At 44.8% G+C, this 27,095-nt stretch overlaps 1 protein-coding gene across 1 annotated transcript in view; it reads left to right on the top strand.

Moving 5' to 3' along the window:
- Window positions 1-27,095, top strand: part of LOC144241418 (adhesion G protein-coupled receptor E1-like) — a 65,468-nt gene continuing 38,373 nt past the window's right edge. The window contains exons 1-7 of the mRNA XM_077776012.1: window positions 1-65; window positions 2,620-2,670; window positions 9,747-9,893; window positions 12,122-12,277; window positions 17,299-17,445; window positions 20,537-20,683; window positions 23,045-23,200. Coding sequence (XP_077632138.1) covers window positions 35-65; window positions 2,620-2,670; window positions 9,747-9,893; window positions 12,122-12,277; window positions 17,299-17,445; window positions 20,537-20,683; window positions 23,045-23,200 — 835 coding nt within the window. The 5' untranslated portion in view covers window positions 1-34. The remainder of the gene's footprint in view (window positions 66-2,619; window positions 2,671-9,746; window positions 9,894-12,121; window positions 12,278-17,298; window positions 17,446-20,536; window positions 20,684-23,044; window positions 23,201-27,095) is intronic.

Here is a 27,095-nt window from a genome sequence, read left to right as displayed (position 1 = left end):
GGTTCCCTTCTTTGAATGACAGACACACGGGACCATGAGGAACCTCAGCTTGCTCCTCTTATGGGGTGAGTGTGGGCTGAATGGTTGTGGGAGGGCTGGGGGAAGCCTGAACTGGAAATAAGATCCAGGGAAAAGGGAAGGCCATGGGGAAACCAGCCAGGGACCCCAATCCTAGGCTGGACACTACCAACACCTTCTTTGTAAGACCTTTGACAAAAATCACTCTGCATACGGAATTCCGTCTGTCAGTCTAGACTTTCTTTGTAGTCATCCCTTTGACATGTATTCCTTGCAGTCATGAGACTGATTTCATAGTAGGAAGGTCAGGCAGAAGAGAAGCCACTTACAGGAACAGCAAACACCCATTAGCACCGTTGTAAGTTCCTCAAATGTCTTCACCAACCTCCTGCAATATTGGGTCCCTAATAGCCTCATTTTACCAAGGAGGAAACTGAGGCCAAAGAGATTAAATGATTTTCCCAAGACTACTTAGCTAATAAGTACTACACTTTATCACTATGCTATCCTATTCCAAATAATAACCACACAAAAGCATTTCAGACAGCGATAGTGCTATCAAAGAAGAGAGTGACTGGGGGTTATATTGAAGGTAGAAGTCAGGGAAGGCCTCTCCGAGGAGGTGATATTTGTGCTGAGCCCGAGCCATGTGATGGAGCCTTCCTGTCTCTTATTTTCCTTTCCTCAGTTGTCAGTTTGTATTGGTCTTGTTTATTGTCTCTGTTCTGGTTTTCTTCCTGTCTTTCAAGTGTTGGTCACTGGTTCAAATCTATGAATATGGGATAGTGTTTCAAGCAATAGGTGCAGGCTTCCCCGCCTGGGGTCCAGTGCATCTATTTGTGGAAGAGAAAACTTAAGCCCAAAGAGAGTGAATAACTTTCCTAAGGCCATGCATTCAGTAATTCATGAAGCCAGATTTTTAAGCTCAAGCATTTTGACTCCAGAGTTGGCATGCTGAAAAATGATGTTCTGTTGCCTCTAAAATAATTAACAAGCAAGAGAATTTCAGCTGGTGATAATAAACGGGAATGTTGGGATTTGGGGGCTGTGGGACCTGCTGACTGGGAGGCTTCATTAGAAGGAGCAGGTAACTCGTGGACTCCACATGCAGGAATGCCAAGTTGTTGCTTTGGCCTGTCTGCCCTGGTATTAGCTCTAGTGCCTCTTATTCTTAATTTAATCAGCAAAAGGTGGTAATGACGTCATTGGTGGTGGGTTGAGAGGGTGATGGTTGTGGGGGTTGTGGAGGTGGGGGTTGTAATGTTGGAAAAAAGCTAAGTGCAGGGGACTGCACTGCCTTTTAGCCAATTTTTTAAAAGTTTGTTTATTTTTGAGAGATAGAGAGCACAGGAGAGGAGGCAGAGAGGGAGGGAGAGAGAATCCTTTTTTTAAAAAAATAGTTTATTGTCAAGTTAGTTTCCATACAACACACAGTGCTCATCCCCACAAGTGCCCTCCTCCATGTCCATCACCCCCCTCCCCCCACACCTNAGCAACATGGATCGAACTTGAGGGTGTTATGCTGAGCGAAATAAGTCAGGCAGAGAAGGACAGCTACCATATGTTTGCACGTATAGGAGGATTAGGGAGAGAGAATCCTAATCAAGACTCAAACTCATGGGACGCCTGGGTGGTTCAGTCAGTTAAGCGTCTGACTTCGACTCAGGTCATGATCTCACGGTTCGTGGTTTCGAGCCCTGTGTTGGGCTCCGTGCTGACAGCTCAGAGCCTGGAGCCTGTTTCAGATTCTGTGTCCCCTTCTCTCTCTGACCCTCCCCTGCTCATACTCTCTCTCTCTCTCTCTCTCAGAAATAAATAAAACATTGTAAAAATAATTTTAAAAAGACTCAAACTCAGGAACCTTAGGATCATGACCTGAGCTGAAATCAAGAGTCGGACCTTTACTGACTGAGCCACCCAAGTGCTCCTAAGAAATTTTTAAAAATCTAACCATCTGACCACTCATGCTATTTTAATGCTACAGATATACTATACATCTATTTATATAATATATGTAACATTTCTATATGTCTTATTTTTTAATATTTTTTTATTTCTAGGAGAGAGAGAGAGAGCGTGAGCAGGTGAGGGTCAGAGAGAGAGGGAGACACAGACTCTGAAATAGGCTCCAGGCTCTGAGCTGGCAGTCAGCACAGAGCCCGACGCGGGGCTCGAACCCACGAACCATGAGATCATGACCTAAGTGAAAGTCAGACGCTTACCGTCTAAGCCACCCAGGTGCCCCTATATGTCTTATTTTTTAAAAGTAAGATTTTTTCCCATCTCTCCCCAAGAGCCAAGTTTTGCCCACTTGGGGGAGATGTCATTTTTCTTTTGAGAGTACATGTCTTAATGTATGTTTTTCAAAATCAGCTGGAACGTTTTTGTTCTGTCATTGAAAAGAAAATTAAGATGATACAAACAAAATGAAAACCATAAAGTGCAAAAGAGCAGGAATGGCTTCTGTGAACATTATATGAAATATTGTGTGTCACTCAGTTGGATCTCTCATATTGACTCATCAGAACTGGAATACTTTGTCATATTGAGCCCACATTGCTTCTTGATGGTTCATGGTATTTTTCTTTTCTTTGTTTATAGGGCTTTGTGGTTTATGCAGATCGTGTATTTTCTTAACAGAATCAACAACTGGTAAGTTGGTCAAAGAGAATCCATATGCTCAATGTGCGGGAGGGTGTTTTCTGGGGAGGAGACCCTTGTGTCCTAGGAGGGTGAGCTGCAGCTGAACACTTGCTGGGAGTTACTTAGTGCCAAAGAAAGGGATAAATAATATCTGGGTCTCCTAGTTCCTGTTCTAGGCTCTTACCTATGTGGTCTTGCATTCACTGTGTGACCTCAGATAACGCACACAAAACCGCTCTGATTGTCACTTTCCTCAGCTGTGAAATACAGATACCAAAGGTTCCCATCTACGGGGATGTTGGAAGCTTAAATCAAAAGAGGTAACTTGGGGGGCGCCTGGGTGGCTTAGTCGGTTAAGCGTCCGACTTTCACTTAGGTCATGATCTCGCGGTTCGTGGGTTCGTGCCCCGCGTCGGGCTCTGTGCCGACTGCCAGCTCAGAGCCTGGAGCCTGTTTCAGTCTGTGACTCCCTCTCTCTCTGACCCTCCCCTGCTCACTCTTACTCTCTCCTGGAAATAATAAATAAAAAAATTATTAAAAAATAAAGAGGTAACTTGGTTAACCACCTGGTACATGTGATAAGAGCTTCATAAATGGTAGTGTGGTGGGACTGCATTTTTAAAATGTATTGTTTCCTTCTTCCATCTAAGCTCCTGCTGGATGGAAGGAAAAATATTGCCAGTTCGTAGTGTTCTCAGTGTCTCAGTTTCCTGGCTCAGCCTTCTCTGGGAAACTCAGTCTATGTTGTACAAACAGTTAATCTTTCCAATTTCCTACCCTCCCAAGATGGCAGCTGGATATTGGTATAGGGGCAACTTCTAGGATCTTGTGGCTGTGGAAGGTAGACTCTGGTTGGGGTGTTTTATCTGGGGTGTTTTGTCTACTGGTAGAGCATGGCCCCACCTTGCTTGTGTCATTCTCCTCTCAGCAGCTCTGCAGCCCCCAGGGGTCCATACAAGAGCTTTTGCTTTCTGTGTTCATGCTGTAGGAAACAAAAAGAGCTTTCTTAGAACTACCTACTAGCTACTTCCCTCTGCGGGTTCTAATTGTTGGCTCTCACACCTTGTTGGATGTGATAGCCGCAGAAAACAAACTTCTCTTCTAACTGGGAAACCCTACCTGCCTTCTGTTGGGAGAAGTCAGCCCCTACTCTTGATACCCCTAAATTCACCCATTCCATGTGGGATTTTCTGAGGTGAGGTGGCAGAGGAACAGGTGTTCTGATAGGTCCTTCTCACCTCCTCTCTTTATTAGCTTCCCATAGTTTTTTCTCTTCCCTTGTGATAGGTATTTGCCTTACACCACGGCTTAATGAAAACTCTACCTTCCAGTCCTCCAAACCTGGCTCCAGAAAACTGTTTTTATTGAATTATGTCTGATATATGACAATCTGTGTAAGTTTAAGATGCATACATGTTGACTTGATACACACATATATTGAGAAATGATTACCAGCACAGTGTCCACTAACATCTTCATCACCTTTTTTTGTTATTGTTGTTGTTGAAGCTATTTGAGATCTACTCATAGCAACTACCAAGCAAGTACTACACTATTGTTTTGTTTTTAATGATTTTTTTGAGAGAGAGAGTTTGTGTGTGTGTGCACGTGCATGAGCAAGGGAGGGACAGAGAGAGACGATCTGAGGTGGGCTCTGGGCTGTCAGCAGAGAGACTGATCTGGGGCTCAAACTCAGACCTGATCATGAACCGAGATCTGAGCCAAAGTTGGACACTTAACCGAATGAGTCACCCAGGTGCCCCTCTAGGACAGTATTGTTAACTAGAGTCACCATGCTGTATACTAGATTCCCCAAACTCACTCCTCTCATAAGGCTTTCTTTCAAGACTCTTATCTTGCTGGAAACCCAAACATCTAGTTTTGTAATTAAAACTTGAATGTTGCTAATTTGCTTTCATCTTGTGTCTACTGCTAAGATATCTTACTTTTTCCTGAACAAGATGAAATCCTTCAGCAGAGTGTGTTGGGGAAGTGGGTTCACATCCATATAAGTGGAAAAGAGAAAAATCATATCTTTCCAAAGGGTCACCTTAATTTTTAAAAATGATTATTATCATTGATTCCAGAAAGCCCTTGGCTGGTAAGGAAGTCATTGTATTAATCTCTACAGCTCTGGGACATAGCCCAGGTCTGATACAGCCCAGGCAAGGTGGGCAGTTAAAGATAAGAAAGAATGTGTGCCCCATGTTGAGACTGTGAGAGATGTTATAGTCGAGGCATGTACAAGGAATTCTAAGTGAGACTTCAAAAAGCTTAACATTTGAGAAAACTGGGCACTATTGGGATTAAAAATGCATAAACATTTTTCGTACTAGTGGGATGTTAACTTTGCAATAGTTCATCAGAGTACACACTTATGATATTTGTGCTTTTCTGTCTCTATTATACTTAATAATATATTATAAAAATGCATATACACTTTGGGGCGCCTGGGTGGTTCAGGTGGTTAAGCGTCCCTCTTTGTCTCAGGTCATGATCTTGCAATTCCAGAGTTCATGCCCCGCGTCAAGCTCTGTGCTGACAGCTTAGAGCCTGGAGCCTGCTTCAGAATCTGGTTCTCCTTCTCTCTCTGCCTCTCCCATGCTCAAGCTATCTCTCACTCTCAAAAATAAACATTAAAAAATTTTTAAAAATGCATATACACATCAACACAGCAATTCCTAATCCAGAAATTTATCCTACCTCTACTACTCTGAGACCATTCATCTTCTGACCAGAGGATCCTGTTAAACCTCAGTCGCACTGTGTGCTGTCTGTGCTCAGCCTCCCCGACGGCTCCTGTCAGTCTCCGATAGAAGCTGAGATGTGACAGTAGTCTAGCCAGTCCTACACCAATCTGGCCATGTTCACGTCCCCCTCCTTCCCCTGTGCCCTCTGCTCCAACCACACTGGCCACCTCGTAATTCCACAAAACCACCAGATGTGGTCCAGCCCCTGGGTCCTTCATGCATTTGCTGTTTCCTCTGCCCTAAGTACCTTCGTAGCTCACTCACCTCCCTCTGGTCTTTGCTCCAGACCTACTGTCTCAGTGAGGTCTTCGTTATTGAGCAGCAGCTGTGTACCGGCCACTGTTCTAAGCACTCAGCACACAGCATGAATGAGACAGGCATAAATCCCTGCCTTCCAGGAGCTCAAAGCCCATCAGGGAAACAGGTTTAAAACAACCAATTACAGGGGCGCCTGGGTAGCTCAGTCGGGTAAGCGTCCGACTTCAGCTCAAGTCATGGTCTCACAGTTTGTGGGTTTGAGCCCCGCGTAGGGCTCTGTGCTGACAGCTCAGAGCCTGGAGCCTGTTTCAGATTTTGTGTCTCCCTCTCTCTCTGGCCCTCCCCTGCTCACTCTCTCTCTCTCTCTCTTTCTCTTTCAGAAATAAATAAAGCATTTTTTAAAATACAACCAATTACAAAAGTGTTTTTACAAAGAATGGCCTTAGAAATTGCCTGAAAATTNTCTCTCCTAGAAATAAATAAAAATAAAAATATTTTTAAAAAAAGAAAGAAAGAAATTGCCTGAAAATTGATTCCATTTCCAGCCAGATCTGCCTCTCCCTGGGTACCAGTAGTGAAAATCACGCACCCCAGGTTTGGACAGGCCTGGGGCTGCCAGTCCCCAGCTGACAGTCCTTGGAGAAGTTACTTACCTCACTGAGACTCAGTCGTCCACATCTGTATATTGGGAATTGTATGAGTTTCCTACGGTGGCTATAACAAATCACCACAAAGCTTACCTTACAGATCTGGAGGTCAGAAGTCCAAAGTGGGTCCTGGTTGGCTAAGATCAAGGTGTGAACAGGGATGAGTTCCATTCTGGAGATTCTAGAAGATAATGTGTCTTTTTGCCTTTTCCAGCTTCTGGAGGTTACCTGGATTCCTTGTCTTATGTCCGTCTTCCTCCATCTTCAAAGCTGGCAATGACTGGCCAAGTCTTCCTCACAATGCATCACTTTGCCTCTCATGGCTTCATCTTTCACTTTTAAAGACCTTTGTGATTCCCCTCACCCCGTCTGGGTAACCCAGAATAACCATTTCATCCCAGGATCAGCGAATTCCATCGGAATCCATAGTTCTTTCTTGACACACAGCACAGGTTCCCGGGATTAGGATGCGGTCATATCTGAGGGCACCTGTGTGACCAACTGTGTGAAGCTGGATGCCCGACTTCAGCTTAGGTCATGATCTCATGGTTCATTACTTCAAGTCCCACATCAGGCTCTCTGCGGCTAGCGTTAAGCCCACTTCAGATCCTCTGTCTCCCTCTCTCTATACCCTTTCTCTGCTCTCTCTGTCTCTGTCTCTCCCTCAAAAATAGTAAGTAAATATTTACGAAAAGGACATGATCGGCACACGTGCACCCCAATCTTTGTAGTAGCACTATCAACAATAACCAAAGTATGGAAAGAGCCCAAAATCCATTGATGGATGAATGGAAAAAAAAAAAAAAGAATATGCTCATCTTAGGAGGGGCCATCATTCTGCTGACCACAGGAATGATAGTATCAAATAAGTTTCTTCCCAATCACCGAGAAACCTACCTCCAACTCTGGCTTTGTTTTGGAGCTCACAGTTGGTGGGGGATATGATTACTAGAAAGCTGACCATACAAATATTCAAGCAACTATAATTATGATAAGTGTCATAAAGAAGGAGCACAGGAGGCTATGATGGGGAACACAGAGCACAGGGGAAGCTTTTAGGGGAAATGACACTTAAGCAAGACATGAAGAATGAGTAGGAGGTGGGCAGGCAAGGCAGAAGCAAAGGGCATAGAATGTGCAAAGGCTCTGTAGCAGGAAGTCTAGATATGGAGACTTACATGAGATGTGGTTTAAAGATGTGGTTGGGTCTGGTCACTGGGGCTCTGTGGGTCCTGTTCGAGTGATTTAGACTTTAATTCTAGTGCAACAGGGAGCACTGCAGGCAGAGGTGGGGGTAGATAGTCAAATGTGCATTCAGAGCTGACTACTATGTGGAAGAGAGATTGCAGGGTACATCGGAAGACACAGGGATGTAGAACCCACCACGAGCATAGCTGTGGTGATGGAGAAAAGTGTGTAGGTGTCCAATACTATTTGGGTAAGAACAACAGGGCTTAGGGACCCACTGGATGTGAGGGTGAGGGCTAAACAGGTAAACTGAGGTACAGAGAGGTGAAATCACTTGTTTCCCAGAGCTGGACTGGCTAGGATGTAGTTTTGACTGTTTCTATAGTAACCAAACAACTTAGGCATTTATTTCTTAGAAGTTCATTCTTATAAATCTCTAACTTACAGGTGGAACAGAGTGACCAGGCTGGCCAGTCCATGGGATCATTCCACCTTGCTGCCTCTCCATCCCTCAGCATGGTGGTTTCCCAAACCATCCTCCGCAGGGTTAAGGGTAGATCAGCCCACTCTCTCCATGTTCCCACCCAGGGGGAAGGGGAAGAGTGAAGTGGACAGCATGTTTATTCTTTCTTTAAAAATTTTAAATGTTTGGGGTGCCTGGGTGGCTTAGTCGGTTAAGCGTCCGACTTTCGCTTAGGTCATGGTCTCGCGGTTCATGGGTTCGAGCCCCGCATCGGGCTCTGTGGTGACTGCCAGCTCAGAGCCTGGAGGCTGTTTCGGAGTCTGTCACTCCCTCTCTCTCTGACCCTCCCCTGCTCATGCTGTCTCTCTCTCTCCTAGAAATAAATAAAAATATTTTTAAAAAAATTTAAATGTTTATTTATTTTTGAGAGAGACAGAGACAGAGTGCAAGCAGGGGAGGGGAAGAGAGAGGGAGACACAGAATCAGAACCAGGCTCCAGGCTCTGAGCTGACAGAGCCAGACACGGGCTGGAACTCACTCACTGTGAGATCATGACCTGAGCCGAAGTCAGACGCTTAACCCACTGAGCCACCCAGGTGCCCCAACATGTTTATTTTCAAGAGCATGCACATGTCACTTCCACGCATGCCCATTGGCCAGAACGTACTCACATGAGCTGCAGGAGACCCTGGGGATGCAGTCTTTAACAGGATGGTCCCGTTACTAAAAGGAAGAGGAGGAGATAGGTCTGTGAGGGCAGCTGCCATTCTCTCCTTGGAGGTTGACTGCTGGAGCTTTAGCGAAGGTCTTCTGTGCTCCAAAGGCTGACATTTTGACCAAACTCTTGTGTCTAGAGCTCTGATGCTCGTGTTGTGGTCCATGGACCAGCAGCATCAGCGTCATTCAGGGGCTTGTGACAAATGCAGAATCTCAGGCCCTTTCCCAGACCTGCAGAATCAGCATCTTCTTTTTCCAGATCCGGGACGCAGGTGAGGCAGATGCTGTTGGTCCGAGGACCACACCCAGAGTAGCAATGCCAACATCAGTGCTTCTCACACTCTCATGTGCACACAGATCACCCTGGGGTCTTGCTAAAATGCGGGTTCTCATTCATCAGTTCTGGGACAGGGTCCCGAGATGTTGCATTTCCATCAACCTCCCAGGCAGTGTTGATGCTCCTGGCCATGAACTGCATTTAGAACAGGAGAATTCTAGGGTGTCCAAGGTCCTTGTCAGCACTGAGCGGTTTCTCAGGACCGCTGTTACCACAAACCAGGGTGTTTAAAACAATAGAACTCTATTCTCTCGCCGTTCTGGGGGCCAGAAGTCTGAATCAATGTGTGCACGGGGCCAAGCTTTCTCTGAAGGCTCTAAGGGAGAATTTGTTCTGTGCCTGTCACCCAGCTGGGGTGGCTGGTGTTCCTTGGTGTTGCTTGGTTTGAAGGTGGATCACTCCAGCCTCTGCCTCTGTGATCACGTGGTGTTCTCCCTGGGCCTGTATCTCTCCTCCTCTTCCTATAAATACGCCAATCATATCAGATTAAGGGACCAACCAACTCAGGTAGGATCTCATCCTAGTTTGGGTCTTAATTACATGTTCTGAGACCCTGTTCCAAATAAGGTTATATCTCAGGTACCAGGATTTTGGGCTTCAGCATATTTGGTGGGAGAGGGGGGGTATATTTCAGCCCACAACAGTCCCCTTCACCCTCTCATCCTGCTTCCCCTTAATGCCCACCCTGGAGCCCTCACCCAATCTCTTCCTTCTGTCCTGCCCAGATGTGAATGAGTGTGAGGACACCACCGTGTGCCCAGCTTATGCGATCTGCACCAACACCATGGAGAGTTACTACTGCACTTGCAAACAAGGCTTTCTACCCAGCAATGGACTGACGCAGTTCAGGGGCCCAGGAGTGACCTGTGAAGGTGAGTATGCACTCCCTCAAGCCCTCCGCAATTTTGTAGGATGATCAGGTGGAAGCTAGCTGGGTTGTGGACATAGGTACTTTTTCTTTGTCCCAACACTATTTTCTCCCTCTCTCCTGCCCTGGCCCTTTTCATCTTTCTTTTTCTATTATGACAGTGATCCCTGCACACTAAAAATTCCAACTATTTAGAACTAACATTAGGATGAAAATAAAAGTAAAAATCATGCCATTTTTCAATATCCAGAAATAACCACTGATTCATTTTGGTTGTCTCTCCATGAAGAAAACAAGAATTTCTAAAATCACTGAACACCAGGCCCTCAATGAAGGGATTTATGCACATTTTTCATGAAACTTGAGTGTAGGCATTGTGATGATCTCCACTGTGCACACAGGAAAACTGAGGCTTGGAGTGCTGAAATGACCTGGTCACAGCTGTGTGGTTGAACTGACTCCAAATCAGGTGTTTCTAACTCCCAAGGCAGTTTCTGAACCATATTACCTAGTTGCCACACTCAAGTTGTGAGGTGGTGGGAAAATATTTTTATCCTCTCCTAGCCTCAATGTTTCCATCTGCAGAATGAGTGTATAAGAGTACCTACCTCAAAGGATACTTGGGAAAATTAAGTGTAATAAAGTACATAGTGTGCTAGGCACATGTATTCTCTCAAGAGCTGCTATTCACACAAGTAATACATACTGACATAATCTCCTGAATGAGTGATATTTGTTGTCTGTACTTCTCATATTTTTATCCCACTTTTCTCCTTCACAGTCAAAATCAGATTGTGTCTCTGCATAAGACAAGGAATCATCAAACTTTTTGATGCAAGGGGCCAAATAGTAAACATTTTGGTAGCTGCAAGCTGTGTCATCTCTGTCATGACTGTTTAATACTCCAGTCATGGTGCAAAAGCAACCATAGATGATACCCAAATGGGTGGATGTGGGTTTGTTCTAATAAAACTTCATTTATACAAACAAGTGGTGGACTGGACTTGACCCAAGAGTTGTAGTTCGCTGGGCTCTGAATAAGATTATTCATTTCTATTGTTGTAATATCCAGGGAGCCCTCAACTCTTTATCTTTGAGTTACAGTTCATGGGTCATTTGGTAAGCTACAGTAGTCCTGATAGACCCTGGTTTTTCAATTTGGCTTGAAATCAATAATCTCCATCTAGAAAATAATGGATACTACAGCAAGGATTTCATCCCCTTTATGCCTTTGATCCCAGTTTGGTGCCTAATACATTGTGAGTATTCAATAGATATGTGTTGAATAAAGGAGCACATTGCCTTATTCTTTATGTCAACTCCGGATTTAATCTCTCATTAACAGTTGTTTCTCATGTTTTACTACTTCAAACTAAGGTGGGATGAACAGTCCTGTGATCTGATCTTGACGTCCCAGAGCAACTCCAGATTTCGGTCTAGACGCACGATTTTCTGGGAGGAGCTCTAAGAGAATAGCCTTGTGGTTATATTTGCGTGACAATTACTCAGCGAGTGTTTAGGTGATATGGCCAACCAGGTCCAAAGGAGACTCGAGCTGGGCCTCCCCATGGCACCGTGAATGCTCAATTTTAAGGGTCTCTCAATGCTTTGCAAGTAATTCTTTATTATCTACTCCTGGGTAGATACATAATACATCAAACTGAGTACATCAAAACTGAGTACATCAAAACTGAATACATCAAAAGAATGACAATCATTTATCTTGTTCATAAACGTGTCTGCCATCTGAATTGATTTCGGTGACTATGGCTGTTCTCTGTTCCATGCAGTGTCAGATGAGTTGCCTCATGTTGGGGTAGAGAATCCATTACCCAGAGAGCACACCCTCAAGGCTGGCAAGCTGCTGCTGCCTTGGGCTGGCTGCTCCACCAGGGCTGTGGGCCGGGCTCATGGTTCTTCTCCATGGAAGCTGCTTTTTCATGGCGGGTTGGGATTCCTCACATACGGCACCTAAGTTCCAAGAAGGAGCATCTCAAGAGATTAAGGAGGACGTGCATCATCTTTATGACCTACTGTCACCAGCTCAGAGTCCCAGCATGCTCAGATTCAAGAGCAGGGAACATAGACCCCATTGCCTGCTGGAAAGAGTACAAATTCATAGAATAAAGGCAGGGTGTACGGCCTGGAAGACACTATTCCCGCCATCTTTGAAAATACAGTCTGCTACACAAGATGAAGCAAATCTGTAACTCCAACTCTTTCTGTGTCCAGATATAGATGAATGTTCTCAAAACCCCCAAGCATGTGGTCCCAACTCAATCTGCAGTAACCTGCCAGGGAGGTACAAGTGTAGCTGTTTGCCTGGTTTCTCTTCTCCCACTGGAAATGACTGGACCTCGATAAAGCTGGGCCATTTCTCATGCAAAGGTAACTCTCTCAGACATGGGTCTTTGGTGGACAGTGACAACTGGGTGGTACATATGTTTCTCACCGTTGACACACAACCTTTGGTCTGCTCACTCTCTTCCACTGCTCCTCAGACATCAATGAATGCCTGTCCAGTGGAGTCACCCAGAGCTTGCTGAGTGTACCACCTCCTAGGGAAGCCACAATTGTAGCTGCCAGGTTGGATTCATCTCTCACAAGTTGATCTCTGAAGTTACAGAGGACCTGCTTTTCTTCCTATACCTACTTAATTAATTAACAACTACCTCACTTGATGATCCTGTGCGGTTCTTGTTACATTCTTCATTTTGCGGATGAGAAGATTAAGGCTCAGACCGTTGAAGTAACTTCCCCAAAGATACTCAGATATTTAGAGGAAGAGCAAGGATGGGAATTCCAGCTGTGGGTTTACTCTGAGTCCAGCAGTGGATAGGACAGTACCTGAGGGTAATGGGGGACTCTGTCCCTAGAGCAATTTATTTCAACTGGTGGTGGTAAAGGGAGGTTGTGGGTGCTACTATTCTCTAGTGAGGAGAGGCCAAAGATGCTGCTAAACACCTTGCAATGCCCAAAACATCCTCCCTAAAACCAAGCCTAATCTGGTACCAGATGTCATTAGTTCTGAGGTAGAAAACTCTGTCCTAGGGTGAGCTCAGACTCAAACTTCAGAACTTTTTCCTAAAATGGATTTGATTCAAGACCTCAGGGTTATTCTCCACCCTCATACTCCACACCTTCCATAGTAAATCAGTCATCGTAACTTGGGGAATTTACTGGCTAAGTATGTCTTGAATCTGTCCATTCTTCCTCATCCTTGGTTCAGGCTTCATCATTATTTTAGCAGCCTCCTCCCTGGGCATCTCCTTCCTCCAGACTTGTCCCCTTGAATCCATCCTCTCAAACCACTGCCAGAATTTTCTCACAAGATGCAAGGGCTCTGTTTCCTGGTTCTGGTTCAGAACTATTGTTCTCCATGCTCATTTGTAGGGAAGATGACTCCATCAAGCAAGGCATGGAGTGATCAAGTCCTTATCACATCCTCTTAGCTTGGAGTCCGAGGTGTTTGAAGCCCTGTCTGGTTTTTCTGATACTTTTGTAGCAGTTAGCTATTACTGGAAAACAGACCACCCTGAATGTCAGTGGCTAGAAACAAGTACCATACAGTAGTTTGTATTTTGTGCATTGGAAATTTTGGTTGGGCTCCACTGGCCAGTGCTTGGGTCTGTACTGGGCTTGTTCCTGTGTCTGTGGTCAGCTGTGTCATATTTGCTCAGCATGGCTGGACTGGCTTACCTGTCAGGTGGCTCCACTGGGCTGGTCCATCTCTTTTCCACCTTGTCTCTCGTTCTTCATTAGGTCAGTCTAGGGCTTGTTCATATGGCACAAGAAAGGGCTTAAAGAATGAGCAGAATAAACAAGTGTCTAGACGTCTCATTTTGGAACTGACACATCATTTCTGCTGTGTTCTATTGGACAGTGACCATCATAGGCTACCTAGATTCAAGCTAGTTTCAAGGTGTGAGGAAACAAGCTCCCATTACAAAGGAAGAATGGCAAAGTCACTTTGCACTGCACCATCTGCATCCCATGGTGTGGGTGCAGGGAGGAGTAAAGGAGCACAGCCATTCTATGTTCGTCTGTTTTGGAGCCATTTACCACCCTCCACCTATACACATTGGGTCAGACTTTCTTCTTGTGGCCAAGCCTAGGTGCAAGGGAGATGAGGAGTAAGGGGAGGACATGTACAGTGACTCTCTGTTTGTAGGCCCCTACTGTCATTTCCTCATCTGCTTTGTCCTGGGTTTTCATCTCCACTGGCCAGATGTGGATGAATGTGCCGGTCCCAGAATTTGCCCGCAGCATGCAACTTGCCACAACCATCCTGGAAGCTACTCTTGTGTCTGCAACCAAGGATTTGCATCCAGCAGTGGAAACATGAGCTTCCGGGGCCCAGGAAAGACATTGAAGGGAAGAGGGAAGGGTCTGCTTAGGAACCAGGTCTGAGTCTGCACGTGAAGACCGTAGTGGTGGACAAGGGGTCAAGATGAATCTGGGCTGAGTTCAAAGCCATCTTCTGTTAAGTGATGCCAATAACTGCTCATGCATTCATTCATGCACTCGTTCAACAAATACTTCCTGGGGTGCCTGGGTGGCTCAGTCGTTTAGCGTCCGACTTCGGCTCAGGTCATGTCCTCACGTTAGTGAGTGCAAGCCCCACGTTGTGCTTTGCGCTGACAGCTAGCTCAGAGCCTGGAGCCTATTTCAGATTCTGTGTGTCTCTCTCTCTAACTCTCCCCTTCTCTCTCTCTCTCTCAGAAATAAATAAAACATTAAAATTATAAAAGAAAACAAATACCCCGTGAGCACCTACTATGCCCCTGGGACTATTCTAGGGATGGTGGATACAGTGGTAAATAACACAGGCAAAGCTATTTGTTCTCCTGGAAATCATCATCTAGTGTTGGGGGAGATAGACAGAAAATAAATGCATGAACATCTGTGTGCAAGGAATAGTTGAAAGAGATCATGATAAATAAGGCAGGAAAGGTGGATAGGTGGTGAAGAGTGCTGGGAGTGGGGGTCAAATTTAAATAGAGTGAGTAGTAAGGAAAAGTCACACAGAAAAGTTGTCTTTGAGAAAAGAGGTGAAGAACATGACAGAGTGAGATAGTGGGTATCTGAGGGAAGGGTGTTCCAGGAGGAACATCAGATACAAAGGGTTGCAGGCAGATCTCAACCAAGGTGCTAAGCTCTTCCATGCGTGTCTCAGTGTCTTCCCAACAACCTGATGGTATTAGTGGTGTTTTGTGTCCATTTTACGGATGAGGATCCTGGGCCTCCATTGTGGTAGAAAAACCCTTCCAAGGTCAAATAGATAGGGAGAAAGGGAGTCAATATCCAAACTGTGCCAAGGTGTGACTTCACATCCCGTGTTTCAACCATCTTGCCATCCTGCCTCCAAATGAGGCTGCTATCTGGCAACCCACGGTAGGGGCTTGCATAGGGCTGGAATTGACTAAGGCCATATTCAAAGACTCTGAATCAGGACAGCCTAGGAGGCTCTTTTCCAAATTGTCCAGCAACAGACGGAGCCTAAATCCTGGTGTGTCTTTCACAGGCTATGTGACTGCACAATTGTGAAGCCTGTTTCCTACATTAAAAATGAAGGAATGTTAGTGCGCACCTCACAGGGCTGCCTTGAGCATTGCTTCAGGTGTCTTCCTCAGCACCTGTCACCAAAAAAATCATGTCAGCAGTTAATTCTGTGTTTTAGTTAATAAATACTTACTTCATACTTGTTATCCTCCAGGCTCTGTTCTGAGTGATTCAANCAGTGGGGTCACCCAGAGCTTGCTGAGTGTACCACCTCCTAGGGAAGCCACAATTGTAGCTGCCAGGTTGGATTCATCTCTCACAAGTCGATCTCTGAAGTTACAGAGGACCTGTTTTTCTTCCTATACCTACTCAATTAATTAACAACCACCTCACTTGATGATCCTGTGCAGTGGTTTTTACATTCTTCATTTTGGGGATGAGAAGCTTAAGGCTCAGGCCATTGAAGTAACTTCTCCAAGGATACAGACCTGTTTAGAGCAAAAGCCAGGATGGGAATTCCAGCTGTGGGTTTACTCTGAGTCCAGCAGTGGGTAGGACAGTACTTGAGGGTAATGGGGGACTCTGTCCCTAGAGCAATTTATTTCAACTGGTGGTGGTAAAGGGAGGTTGTGGCTGCTACTATTCTCTAGTGAGGAGAGGCCACAGATGCTGCTAAACGCCTTGCAATGCCCAAAACCACTCCCTAAAACCAAGCCTAATCTCGTCCCAGATGTCGTTAGTTCTGAGGTAGAAAACTCTGTCCTAGGGTGAACTCTGACTCAAACTTCAGAACTTTGTCCTAAAAGGGATTTGATTCAAGATCTCAGGGTACACTTCACCCCCACACTCCACACCTTCCACAGTAAATCAGTCATCATAGCTTGGGGAATTTACTGGCTAAGTATGTCCTCAATCTCTCCATTTTTCCTTATCCTTAGTTCAGGCTTCATCATTATTTTACCTACCACCTTCCTGCACTTGTCCCCTCGAATCCATCCTTCCAAACCACAGGCAGAATTTTCTCACAAGATGCAAGGGCTCTGTTTCCTGGTTCTGGTTCAGAACTATTGTTCTCCATACTCATTTGTAGGGAAGGTGACTCCATGAAGCAAGGCATGGAGTGGTCAAGCCCTTATCACATCCTCTTGGCTTGGAGTCAAAGGTTTGAAGCCCTGTCTGGTTGTTCTGATACTTTTGTAGCAGTTAGCTATTACTGGCAAACAGACCACCCTGAATGTCAGTGGCTAGAAACAAGTACCATACAGTGGTTTGTATTCTGTGTATTGGAAATTTTGGTTGGGCTCCACTGGCCAGTGCTTGGGTCTGTACTGGGCTTGTTCCTGTGTCTGTGGTCAGCTGTGTCATATTTGCTCAGCATGGCTGCATCACATGTCAGGGGGCTCCCCTGGGCTGGTCCATCTCTTTTCCACCTTGTCTCTCATTCTTCATTAGGGTAGTCTAGCGCTTGTTCACATGGCACAAGAAAGGGCTTAAGGAATGAGCAGAAGCAAACATATCTCTAGAAGTCTCATTTTGGAACTGGCACGACATCATTTCTGCTGTGTTCTATTGGCCAGTGACCGTCATAGGCTAGCTAGAATCAAGGTGTGAGGAAACAAGCTCCCATTACAAAGAATGGCAAAGTCACTTTGCACTGCACCATCTGCATCCCATGGTGTGGGTGCAGGGAGGAGTAAAGGAGCACAGCCATTCTATGTTCATCTGTTTGGGAGCCATTTACCACCCTCCACCTATACACTTTGGGTCAGACTTTCTTCTTGTGGCCAAGCCTAGGTGCAAGGGAGATGAGGAGTAAGGGGAGGACATGCAGTGTGACTCTCTGTTTGTAGTCTCCTATTCTCATTTCCTCATCTGCTTTGTCCTGGGTTTTCATCTCCACCGGCCAGATATGGATGAATGTGCCAGTCCCAGAATTTGCCCGCAGCATGCGACTTGCCACAACCGCCTTGGAAGCTACTCTTGTGTCTGCAACCAAGGATTTGCATCCAGCGGTGGAAACATGAGCTTCCGGGACCCAGGAGAGACATGTGAAGGTAGGAGGGAAGGGTCTGGTTGGGAACCAGGTCGGAGTCTGCATGTGAGGACAGCAGTGGTTGGCAAGGGATCAGGAAGAATCTGGGCTGAGTTCAAAGTCCTCTCCTGCTAAGCTGATGCCAGTAACTGCTCATCTATTCATTCATGCACTCATTCAACAAATATTTTCTGAGCACCTAGTGTACTCCTGTCACTATTCTAGGGATGGTGGATAAAGCAGTAAATAATACAGGCAAAGCTATTTGTTCTCCTGGAAATCATCTTGTAGTGTTGGGGGAGATAGATAACAAAATAAATTCATGAATAACTGCATGCCAGGAATAGTTGAAAGAGATCATGAACAATAAGGCAAGAAATGTGGATAGGCACTGCTGGAGGTTGGGGTCAACTTTTAATAGAGCAAGTGGTAAGGAAAAGCCACACAGAGAAGTTGACATTTGAGGAGAGGTGAAGAACATGATAGAGTGAGATATTGGGTATCTGGGGAAGGGTATTCTGGGGGAAGGAACAGCAGATACAAAGGCTTGGAGGCAGGATATCAGCCAAGGTTCTAAGCTCTTCCCTATGTGTGCTCAGTGTTTTCCCAACAACCTGATGGTTTTACTGGTGTTTTGTGCCCATTTTACAGACAAGGATACTGAGCCTCCATTGTGGTAGAACAACCCTTCCAAGGTCAAATGGATAGGGAGTTGGGGAGTCAGGATCCAAACTGTGCCAAGGTGTGACTTCACATCCCGTGCTCCAACCATCTTGCCATCCTGTCTCCAAACGAGGGTGCTACATCTGGCAACCCACGGTGGGGACTTGCATAGGGCTGGAATTGACTAAACCAAGGTGCCCAGACTCTGACTCGGGACAGCCTAAGAAGCTGTTTTCCAAATAGTCCAGAACCAGACAGAGCCGAAATCCTGATGTGCCTTTCACAGGCTGTGTGACTGCACAATTGTGAAGCCTATTTCCTAAATGAAAATTGAAGGAATGTTAGTGTGTGCCTCACAGGGCTGCCGTGAGCATTCCCGAGGGACCTCCTCAGCGCCTGTCACCTAAAAAAGGCATGTCAGCCATTAATTCTGTGTTTTAGTTAATAAATACTTACTTCATACTTTTATCCTCCAGGCTCTGTTCTGAGTGATTCACAGATGACACCTTATTTAATGCTCCAAACAAACCTATGGGGATAGTATGATTATTATCCTTACCTGGCACACGAGGGTGCACTGGGACACACAGGTGAACTATCTTGCCCAGTGCATTATCAGTTCAGGGCCACCAGAAGNTCAGGCATGGGTCTCTGGTGGACAGTGACCACTGGGTGGTACATGTGATTGTCACCATCGACACACAACCTTTGGTCTGCTCAGTCTCCTCCACTGCTCCTCAGACATCAATGAATGCCTGTCCAGTGGGGTCACCCAGAGCTTGCTGAGTGTACAACTTCCTAGGGAAGCTATAATTGTAGCTGCCAGGTTGGATTCATCTGTCACAAGTCGATCTCTGAAGTTACAGAGGACCTGCTTTTCTTCCTATACCTACTCATTTAATTAACAACCACCTCCCTCGATGATCCTTGCAGTGGTTTTTACATTCTTCATTTTGGGGATGAGAAGCTTAAGGCTCAGGCCATTGAAGTAACTTCCCAAAGAATACAGAGCTGTTTAGAGCAAAAGCCAGAATGGTAATTCCAGCTGTGGGTTTACTCTGAGTCCATCAGTGGATAGGACAGTACTTGAGGGTAATGGGGGACTCTGTCCATAGAAAATTTATTTCAACTGGTGGTGGTAAAGGGAGGTTGTGGCTGCTACTATTCTCTAGTGAGGAGAGGCCAAAGATGCTGCTAACCACCCTGCAATGCCCAAAACATCCTCCTTAAAACCAAACCTAATCTGGTACCAGATGTCATTAGTTCTGAGGTAGAAAACTCTGTCCTAGGGTGTACTCAGACTCAAACTTCAGAACTTTTTCCTAAAAGGGATTTGATTCAAGACCTCAGGGTTACTCTCCACCCCCACACTCCACACCTTCTATAGTAAATCAGTCATCATAGCTTGGGGAATTTACTGGCTAAGTATGTTTTGAATCTGTCCATTCTTCCTCATCCTTGGTTCAGGCTTCATCATTATTTTAACAGCCTCCTTCCTGGGCATCTCCTTCCTCCAGACTTGCCCCCTTCAAATCCATCATTCCAATCCGCAGCCAGAATTTCCTCACAAGATGCAAGGCTCCGTCTTCCTGGGTCTGGTTCAGAACTATTGTTCTCCATACTCATTTGTAGGGAAGGTGACTCCATTAAGCAAGGCATGGAGTGATCAAGTCCTTATCACATCCTCTTGGCTTGGAGTCCGAGATGTTTGAAGCCCTGTCTGGTTGTTCTGATACTTTTGTAGCAGTTAGCTATTACTGGCAAACAGACCACCCTGAATGTCAGTGGCTAGAAACAAGTACCATACAGTGGTTTGTATTCTGTGTATTGGAAATTTTGGTTGGGCTCCACTGGCCAGTGCTTGGGTCTGTACTGGGCTTGTTCCTGTGTCTGTGGTCAGCTGTGTCATATTTGCTCAGCATGGCTGCATCACATGTCAGGGGGCTCCCCTGGGCTGGTCCATCTCTTTTCCACCTTGTCTCTCATTCTTCATTAGGGTAGTCTAGCGCTTGTTCACATGGCACAAGAAAGGGCTTAAGGAATGAGCAGAAGCAAACATATCTCTAGAAGTCTCATTTTGGAACTGGCACGACATCATTTCTGCTGTGTTCTATTGGCCAGTGACCGTCATAGGCTAGCTAGAATCAAGGTGTGAGGAAACAAGCTCCCATTACAAAGAATGGCAAAGTCACTTTGCACTGCACCATCTGCATCCCATGGTGTGGGTGCAGGGAGGAGTAAAGGAGCACAGCCATTCTATGTTCATCTGTTTGGGAGCCATTTACCACCCTCCACCTATACACTTTGGGTCAGACTTTCTTCTTGTGGCCAAGCCTAGGTGCAAGGGAGATCAGGAGTAAGGGGAGGACATGCACTGTGATTCTCTGTTTGTAGTCTCCTATTCTCATTTCCTCATTGGTTTGTCCTGGGTTTTCATCTCCACTGGCCAGATGTGGATGAATGTGCCGGTCCCAGAATTTGCCCGCAGCATGCAACTTGCCACAACCATCCTGGAAGCTACTCTTGTGTCTGCAACCAAGGATTTGCATCCAGCAGTGGAAACACAAGCTTCCAAGGGTCAGGAGAGACATGTGAAGGTAGGAGGGAAGGGTCTGCTGGGGAACGAGGTCCAAGTCTGCATGTGAGAACAGTAGTGGTTGGCAAGGGATCAGGAAGAATCTGGGCTGAATTCAAAGCACTCTCCTGCTAAGCTGATGCTAATAACTGCTCATGCATTCATTCATGCACTCATTAAACAAATACTTCCTGAGCACCTACTCTACCTCCGGCACTATTCTATGGATGGTGGAAAAAGCAGTATATAACACAGGCAAAGCTATTAGTTCTCCTGGAAATCATCATGTAGTGTTGGGGGAGATCGATATAAAAATAAATTCATGAACATCATTGTGCCAGGAATAGTTGAAAGAGATTATGATAAATAAGTCTAGAAATGTGGATAGGCACTGCTGGAGGTTGGGGTCAACTTTTAATAGGGTGAGTGGTAAGGAAAAGCCACACAGAGAAGTTGACATTGAGAAATGAGGTGAAGAGCATAACAGAATAAAATTGGGTATCTGGGGAAGGGTGTTCCAGGAGGAAGGAACAGCAGATACAAAGGCTTGGAGGCAGGATATCAGCCAAGGTTCTAAGCTCTTCCCTATGTGTGCTCAGTGTTTTCCCAGCAACCTGATGGTATTACTGGTAATTTGTGCCCATTTTACAGATAAGGATCCTGGGCCTCCATTATGGTAGAACAACCCTTCCAAGGTCAAGTAGATAGGGAGTAGGGGAGTCAAGATCCAAACTGTGCCAAGGTGTGACTTCACATCCTGTGCTCCAACCATCTTGCCATCCTGTCTCCAAATGAGGCTGCTACATCTGGCAACCCACGGTGGGGACTTGCAAAGGGCTGGAATTGACTAAGCCAAGATGCCCAGACTCTGACTCAGGACAGCCTAGGAAGCTGTTTTCCAAATAGTCCAGAACCAGACAGAGCCGAAATCCTGATGTGCCTTTCACAGGCTGTGTGACTGCACAATTGTGAAGCCTATTTCCTAAATGAAAATTGAAGGAATGTTAGTGTGTGCCTCACAGGGCTGCCGTGAGCATTCCCGAGGGACCTCCTCAGCGCCTGTCACCTAAAAAAGGCATGTCAGCCATTAATTCTGTGTTTTAGTTAATAAATACTTACTTCATACTTTTATCCTCCAGGCTCTGTTCTGAGTGATTCACAGATGACACCTTATTTAATGCTCCAAACAAACCTATGGGGATAGTATGATTATTATCCTTACCTGGCACACGAGGGTGCACTGGGACACACAGAAGTGAACTATCTTGCCCAGTGCATTGTCAGTTCAGGGCCACAAGAACAAAACACTGCAGGCAGGGTGGTTTCTACATTGAGATCTATTTTCTGTCCTTGTGGATCCTGGACTCTGAGAGCACAGTTGGGTTATGGAGAGGGCTGTCCTTCTGGCTTCCAGATGACTGCCTTCATTCTGGGTCCTCATGGACAGTGAGCTCTGGTGTCCCTTCCTCTTCCTTTAAGGGTACTAGTCCCAATTATTAATGTTTAGTTCTTTATTTTTGAGAGTGCCAGAGAGAGAGAGAGAGAGAGCAAGCATGAAGAAGGAGTAGAGAGACAGGGAGGGAGAGAGGAAGAGAGAGGGAGAGAGAGACTCCTAAGTGGGCTCCACATGGTCTGTGCAGAGCCCAGTGCAGGGCTTGAACTCACCAGCTGTGAGATCATGATCTGAGATGGAATCCAGAGTCGGAAGTTCAATTAACTGAGCACAAAGGTGCCCCTGGGCACTAATCCACCTTCATGACTCATCATCAACCTAATCAATCATTTTGTAAACGTCCTTTGTCCAGATACCATCTCATTGAATGTTAGGTCTTTAATGTATGAATCTGGGAGGACATAATTCAGCCCACAGCACCCAGTAACACACAGCCAGTAGGGACAGTGCCAAGCTTTAAGCCCAAGCTGTCCACCCCTCCACTTGGATGACTCTCAGTTATCGTTATTGATAACATCGCATTTCCTAGGGGGAGGCACTGAGATTTGTCAAGGAACAAGAGGTCAAGTGAGTTCAAGGCTGAGGGAGCAGACAATGAGCCTTCATGGACCCACAGGCAATCAGTGAATCTGGATCAGTAATCACTAAGGGATTCAAAAGGAAAAAAAGAGCTAGGTGAGCTCAGGTGGGTCCAGACTCTCAGAGTCTCCTGTGTTCTAGTGAGGAGTTTGGATTTTATCCCGAGGTGTGGAGAGCCTCATCACAAGATTTGTATGGGTCATCGTCATAGCTTTTTGCGCCTCCCATCAGCAGTGTTTATGAGGGCGCATGCAGAACAGGGAAACCGCTGGCTTCGGTCAGGATGGGGCTGTGCACCGCCACGGCCTCAGCGTCCTTTATCCTGTTGACTTAGCCTCGTTTTCTGCTTAGATGTGGACGAATGTGCCAGGAACTCCACTCATTGTGGCATCAACTCCATCTGTACCAACACCCCAGGAGAATTCCATTGCTCTTGCCTGCCTGGGTTTGTTTTGCCTGCTGCGAAAAGGTGGATCCCTGAGAAATCAGAGGGTTTCAGGTGTACAGGTAATGCTCCCAGCCATGCTGAGGGCTTTTAATGGATGTCAACATATCCTGGACAGAGTGGCTTACAAACATCTCTTTCTGCTTGCTCATGACTCTGTGGGTGACTGCATGGTTTCGTGGGGGCAATGGGATGTCTGGGAGTTCCAAAATGGCCTGGCTTATATGACTGGTAGTTGGTGCTGGTCTCTGGGTGGGAGCTCAGCTGGGCCCTTCAGTTTTCCTAACGGGCCTGTCCACACCAAAATTTTGGATAGTTACTACTGCACTTGCAAATGAGGATTTCAGACAGTAGACTGGTCCAGTTCAGGAACCCAGGAGAGGTATGCAAAGTTGAGTCCACACTCCCTCAAACCCCTCCAGCATTTTGTAGGATAATTCGGTGCGATCTGGCTTGGTAGTGGATATAGGTGTTTATTCTTTGTTCCAAACATTATATTCTCCCTCTCTAAGCCTCAATGTTTCCATCAGCAGAATGACTGTATAAGAGTTCCTACTTCAAATGATAGTTGTGAATATTATGTACAATAAAGTCCGTAGTATTCTTGGCACATGTATTCTATCAGAGCTGCTATTCACACAGGTAATATACAGTGACACTAATCCCCTGATTGAGTGACACTCTTTGTCTATATTTCTTATATTTATATCCCAAATCTCTCCTTCACAGTCAAGATCTGATAGTGTCTCCACATAAGATCAGGGATCTTTGAACTTTTTTATGCAAAAGGCCAAATAGTAAACATTTTGCAGGTTGCAAGTTGTGTGATCTCTGCCATGACTACTTAATACTCCAGTCGTAGTGCAAAAGCAGCCATAGAGGATACCCAAATGGATGGATGTGGGTTTGTTGCAATAAAACTTTATTTATACGAACAAGTGGTGGACTGGATTTGACCCATGAGCTGTAGTTTGCTGGGCTCTGAATAAGATTATTCATTTCTATTGTTGTAATATCCAGGGAACCCTCAAGAATAAATTGCTCAACGAATAAATTGTTCTATGTGGTTTTGTAAGGTCTTTAAAAAAAAAAATCTGCTCCTGAGTAGCCAACCACCTGCATACCTAGTACACCATATCACTGGCAATCCTTTATTTTTTTCATGAATGTATCTGCCATTTGTTTGAGTTTGGTGGGTGTAGCTTGTCTCTGTTCCATGCAGTTTCAGCTGAGCTGAAGTGGAGCTCCTTAGGTGGAGGAAAGGTTCCTTTTTCTTCCTTCCTTCCTTCCTTCCTTCCTTCCTTCCTTCCTTCTAGAGCACATGAGCAGAGAAGGGGGAAGGAAAGAGAGAGAGAGACTATTTTTTATTCTTAAAATGTATTTAAATTTAAATGGTTAACATACAGTGTAGCCTTGGCTTCAGGAGTAGAATTTAGTGATTTGTTGCTTACATACAACACCTAGTGCTCATCACAAGTGCCCTCCTTAATGCTTATCACCCATATAGCCCATCTCCCACCCACCTCCCCTNCCAAATGGATGGATGTGGGTTTGTTGCAATAAAACTTTATTTATACGAACAAGTGGTGGACTGGATTTGACCCATGAGCTGTAGTTTGCTGGGCTCTGAATAAGATTATTCATTTCTATTGTTGTAATATCCAGGGAACCCTCAAGAATAAATTGCTCAACGAATAAATTGTTCTATGTGGTTTTGTAAGGTCTTTAAAAAAAAAAATCTGCTCCTGAGTAGCCAACCACCTGCATACCTAGTACACCATATCACTGGCAATCCTTTATTTTTTTCATGAATGTATCTGCCATTTGTTTGAGTTTGGTGGGTGTAGCTTGTCTCTGTTCCATGCAGTTTCAGCTGAGCTGAAGTGGAGCTCCTTAGGTGGAGGAAAGGTTCCTTTTTCTTCCTTCCTTCCTTCCTTCCTTCCTTCCTTCCTTCCTTCTAGAGCACATGAGCAGAGAAGGGGGAAGGAAAGAGAGAGAGAGACTATTTTTTATTCTTAAAATGTATTTAAATTTAAATGGTTAACATACAGTGTAGCCTTGGCTTCAGGAGTAGAATTTAGTGATTTGTTGCTTACATACAACACCTAGTGCTCATCACAAGTGCCCTCCTTAATGCTTATCACCCATATAGCCCATCTCCCACCCACCTCCCCTCCAGCAGCCCTCACTTTGTTCGCTGTAGATAAGTCTCTTGTGGTTTGCATCCCTCTCTGTTTTTATCTTTTTTCCCCCTTCCCTTCCCTATGATCATCTGTTTTCTTAAATTCCACATGAGTGAAATAATTTATTTGTCTTTCTCTGACTGACTGATTTCACTTAGCATAATACCCTCCAGTTCCATTCACATTGTTGCCAATGGCAAGACTTCATTCTTTTTGATCACCGAGTAGTATTCCGTTGTGTGTATATATATATATATATATACCACATCTTCTTTATCCATTCATCAGTTGATGAACATTTGGGCTCTTTCCATAATTTGGCTATAGCGCTGTTATAAACATTGGGGTGCATGTGCCTGTTTCAATCAGCATTTTTGTATTCTTTGGATAATACCTAGTAGTCCAATTGTTGGGTAATAGGGTAAATCCAATTTTAATTCTTTTAGACAGTTCCATAGTGTTTCGAGAGTGTCTGTGCTAGTTTGCATTCCCAGTAACAGTGCCAAAGTATACCCTTTGCATCCTTGCCAATGTCCATTGTTTCCTGAGTTGTTAATTTTAGCCATTCTGACAGGTGTGATGTGGTGTCACATTGTGGTTGAGATTCGTATTTCCCTGATGATGAGTGATTGATGAGTGAATGATGTTGACCATCTTTTCCTGTGTCTGTTGGCCATCTGGATGTCTTCTTTGGAAAGGTGTCTATTCATGTCTTCTGCCCATTTCTTCACTGGATTACTTGTTTTTTGAGTGTTGAGTTTGGTAAGTTCCTTATAGATTTTTCAAACTAACTTTATATCCGATATGTCATTTGAAAATATCTTGTCCCATTCCATTAGTTGCCTTTTAATTTTGTTGACTGTTTCCTTCACTATGCAGTAGCTTTTTTTTTTTTTTTGATGTTTTAGCAGCTTTATTCTTAATTGCCAAAAATTGGAAGGAAACAAGATGTCTTTCAGTAGGAATAAATAAACTGAAATGGCTACATACTCTATGATTCTTACTATATGATAATCTAGAAAAGGCAAAACTATGAAATAGCAAAGAGATTAGTGATTGAGTGGAAGGAAGGAAGGATGAATAATCAAAGTACAAAAGATTAGTAGCTTTTTTTCTTGATGAGGTCCCAATAGTTCATTTTACCTCAGAGACGTATCTAGTAAGAAGTTTCTGTGGCCAGGGTCAAAGAGGTTGCTGCCTGTTTTCTCCTCTAGGATTTTTATGGATTCTTGTCTCACATTTAGGTTTTTCATCCATTTTGAATTTATTTTTGTGTATGGTGTAAAAAAGTGTCCCATANCACCCATCAGTCCTCAGTTTGTTCTCAACATTCAAGAATCTCTCATGGTTTGCCTCCCTCCCTCTCCCCCCACTATTTCCCCCCTTCTTTATTATACAGCTTGAAGTCTAGAGCTATGATGCCTTCCAGCTTTGATTTTCTTTTTCCACATTACTTAGGCTATTCAGGGTCTTTTCTGGTTCTATACAAATTTTAGAATAGTTTATTCTAGTGNCTGAGTGTTATGTGGAAACTAATTTGACAATAAACTATTAAAAAAAAAAAAAGAAGTTTCCTTCCACTTCTATTTTTTCTAATAGCTTCAAAAGAATAGATTTAACTCTTCTTCAAATGTTTGGTAGAATTACCCCTGGGAAGCCATCTAGCCCTGTACTCTTGTTGATGTGGAGATTTTTGATTACCGATTTAGTTTCTTTACTGATTATGGGTCTGTTCAAATTTTCTATTTCTTCCTGTTTCAGTTTTCGTATTTTA

This window comes from Crocuta crocuta, unplaced genomic scaffold (genome assembly GCF_008692635.1).
Source record: "Crocuta crocuta isolate KB4526 unplaced genomic scaffold, BGI_CrCroc_1.0 scaffold110, whole genome shotgun sequence".
NCBI classification, from domain to species: domain Eukaryota; kingdom Metazoa; phylum Chordata; class Mammalia; order Carnivora; family Hyaenidae; genus Crocuta; species Crocuta crocuta.
The sequence above is the reverse complement of the archived record's forward strand: the minus strand, read 5'-3'. Positions and strand labels throughout refer to the sequence as shown.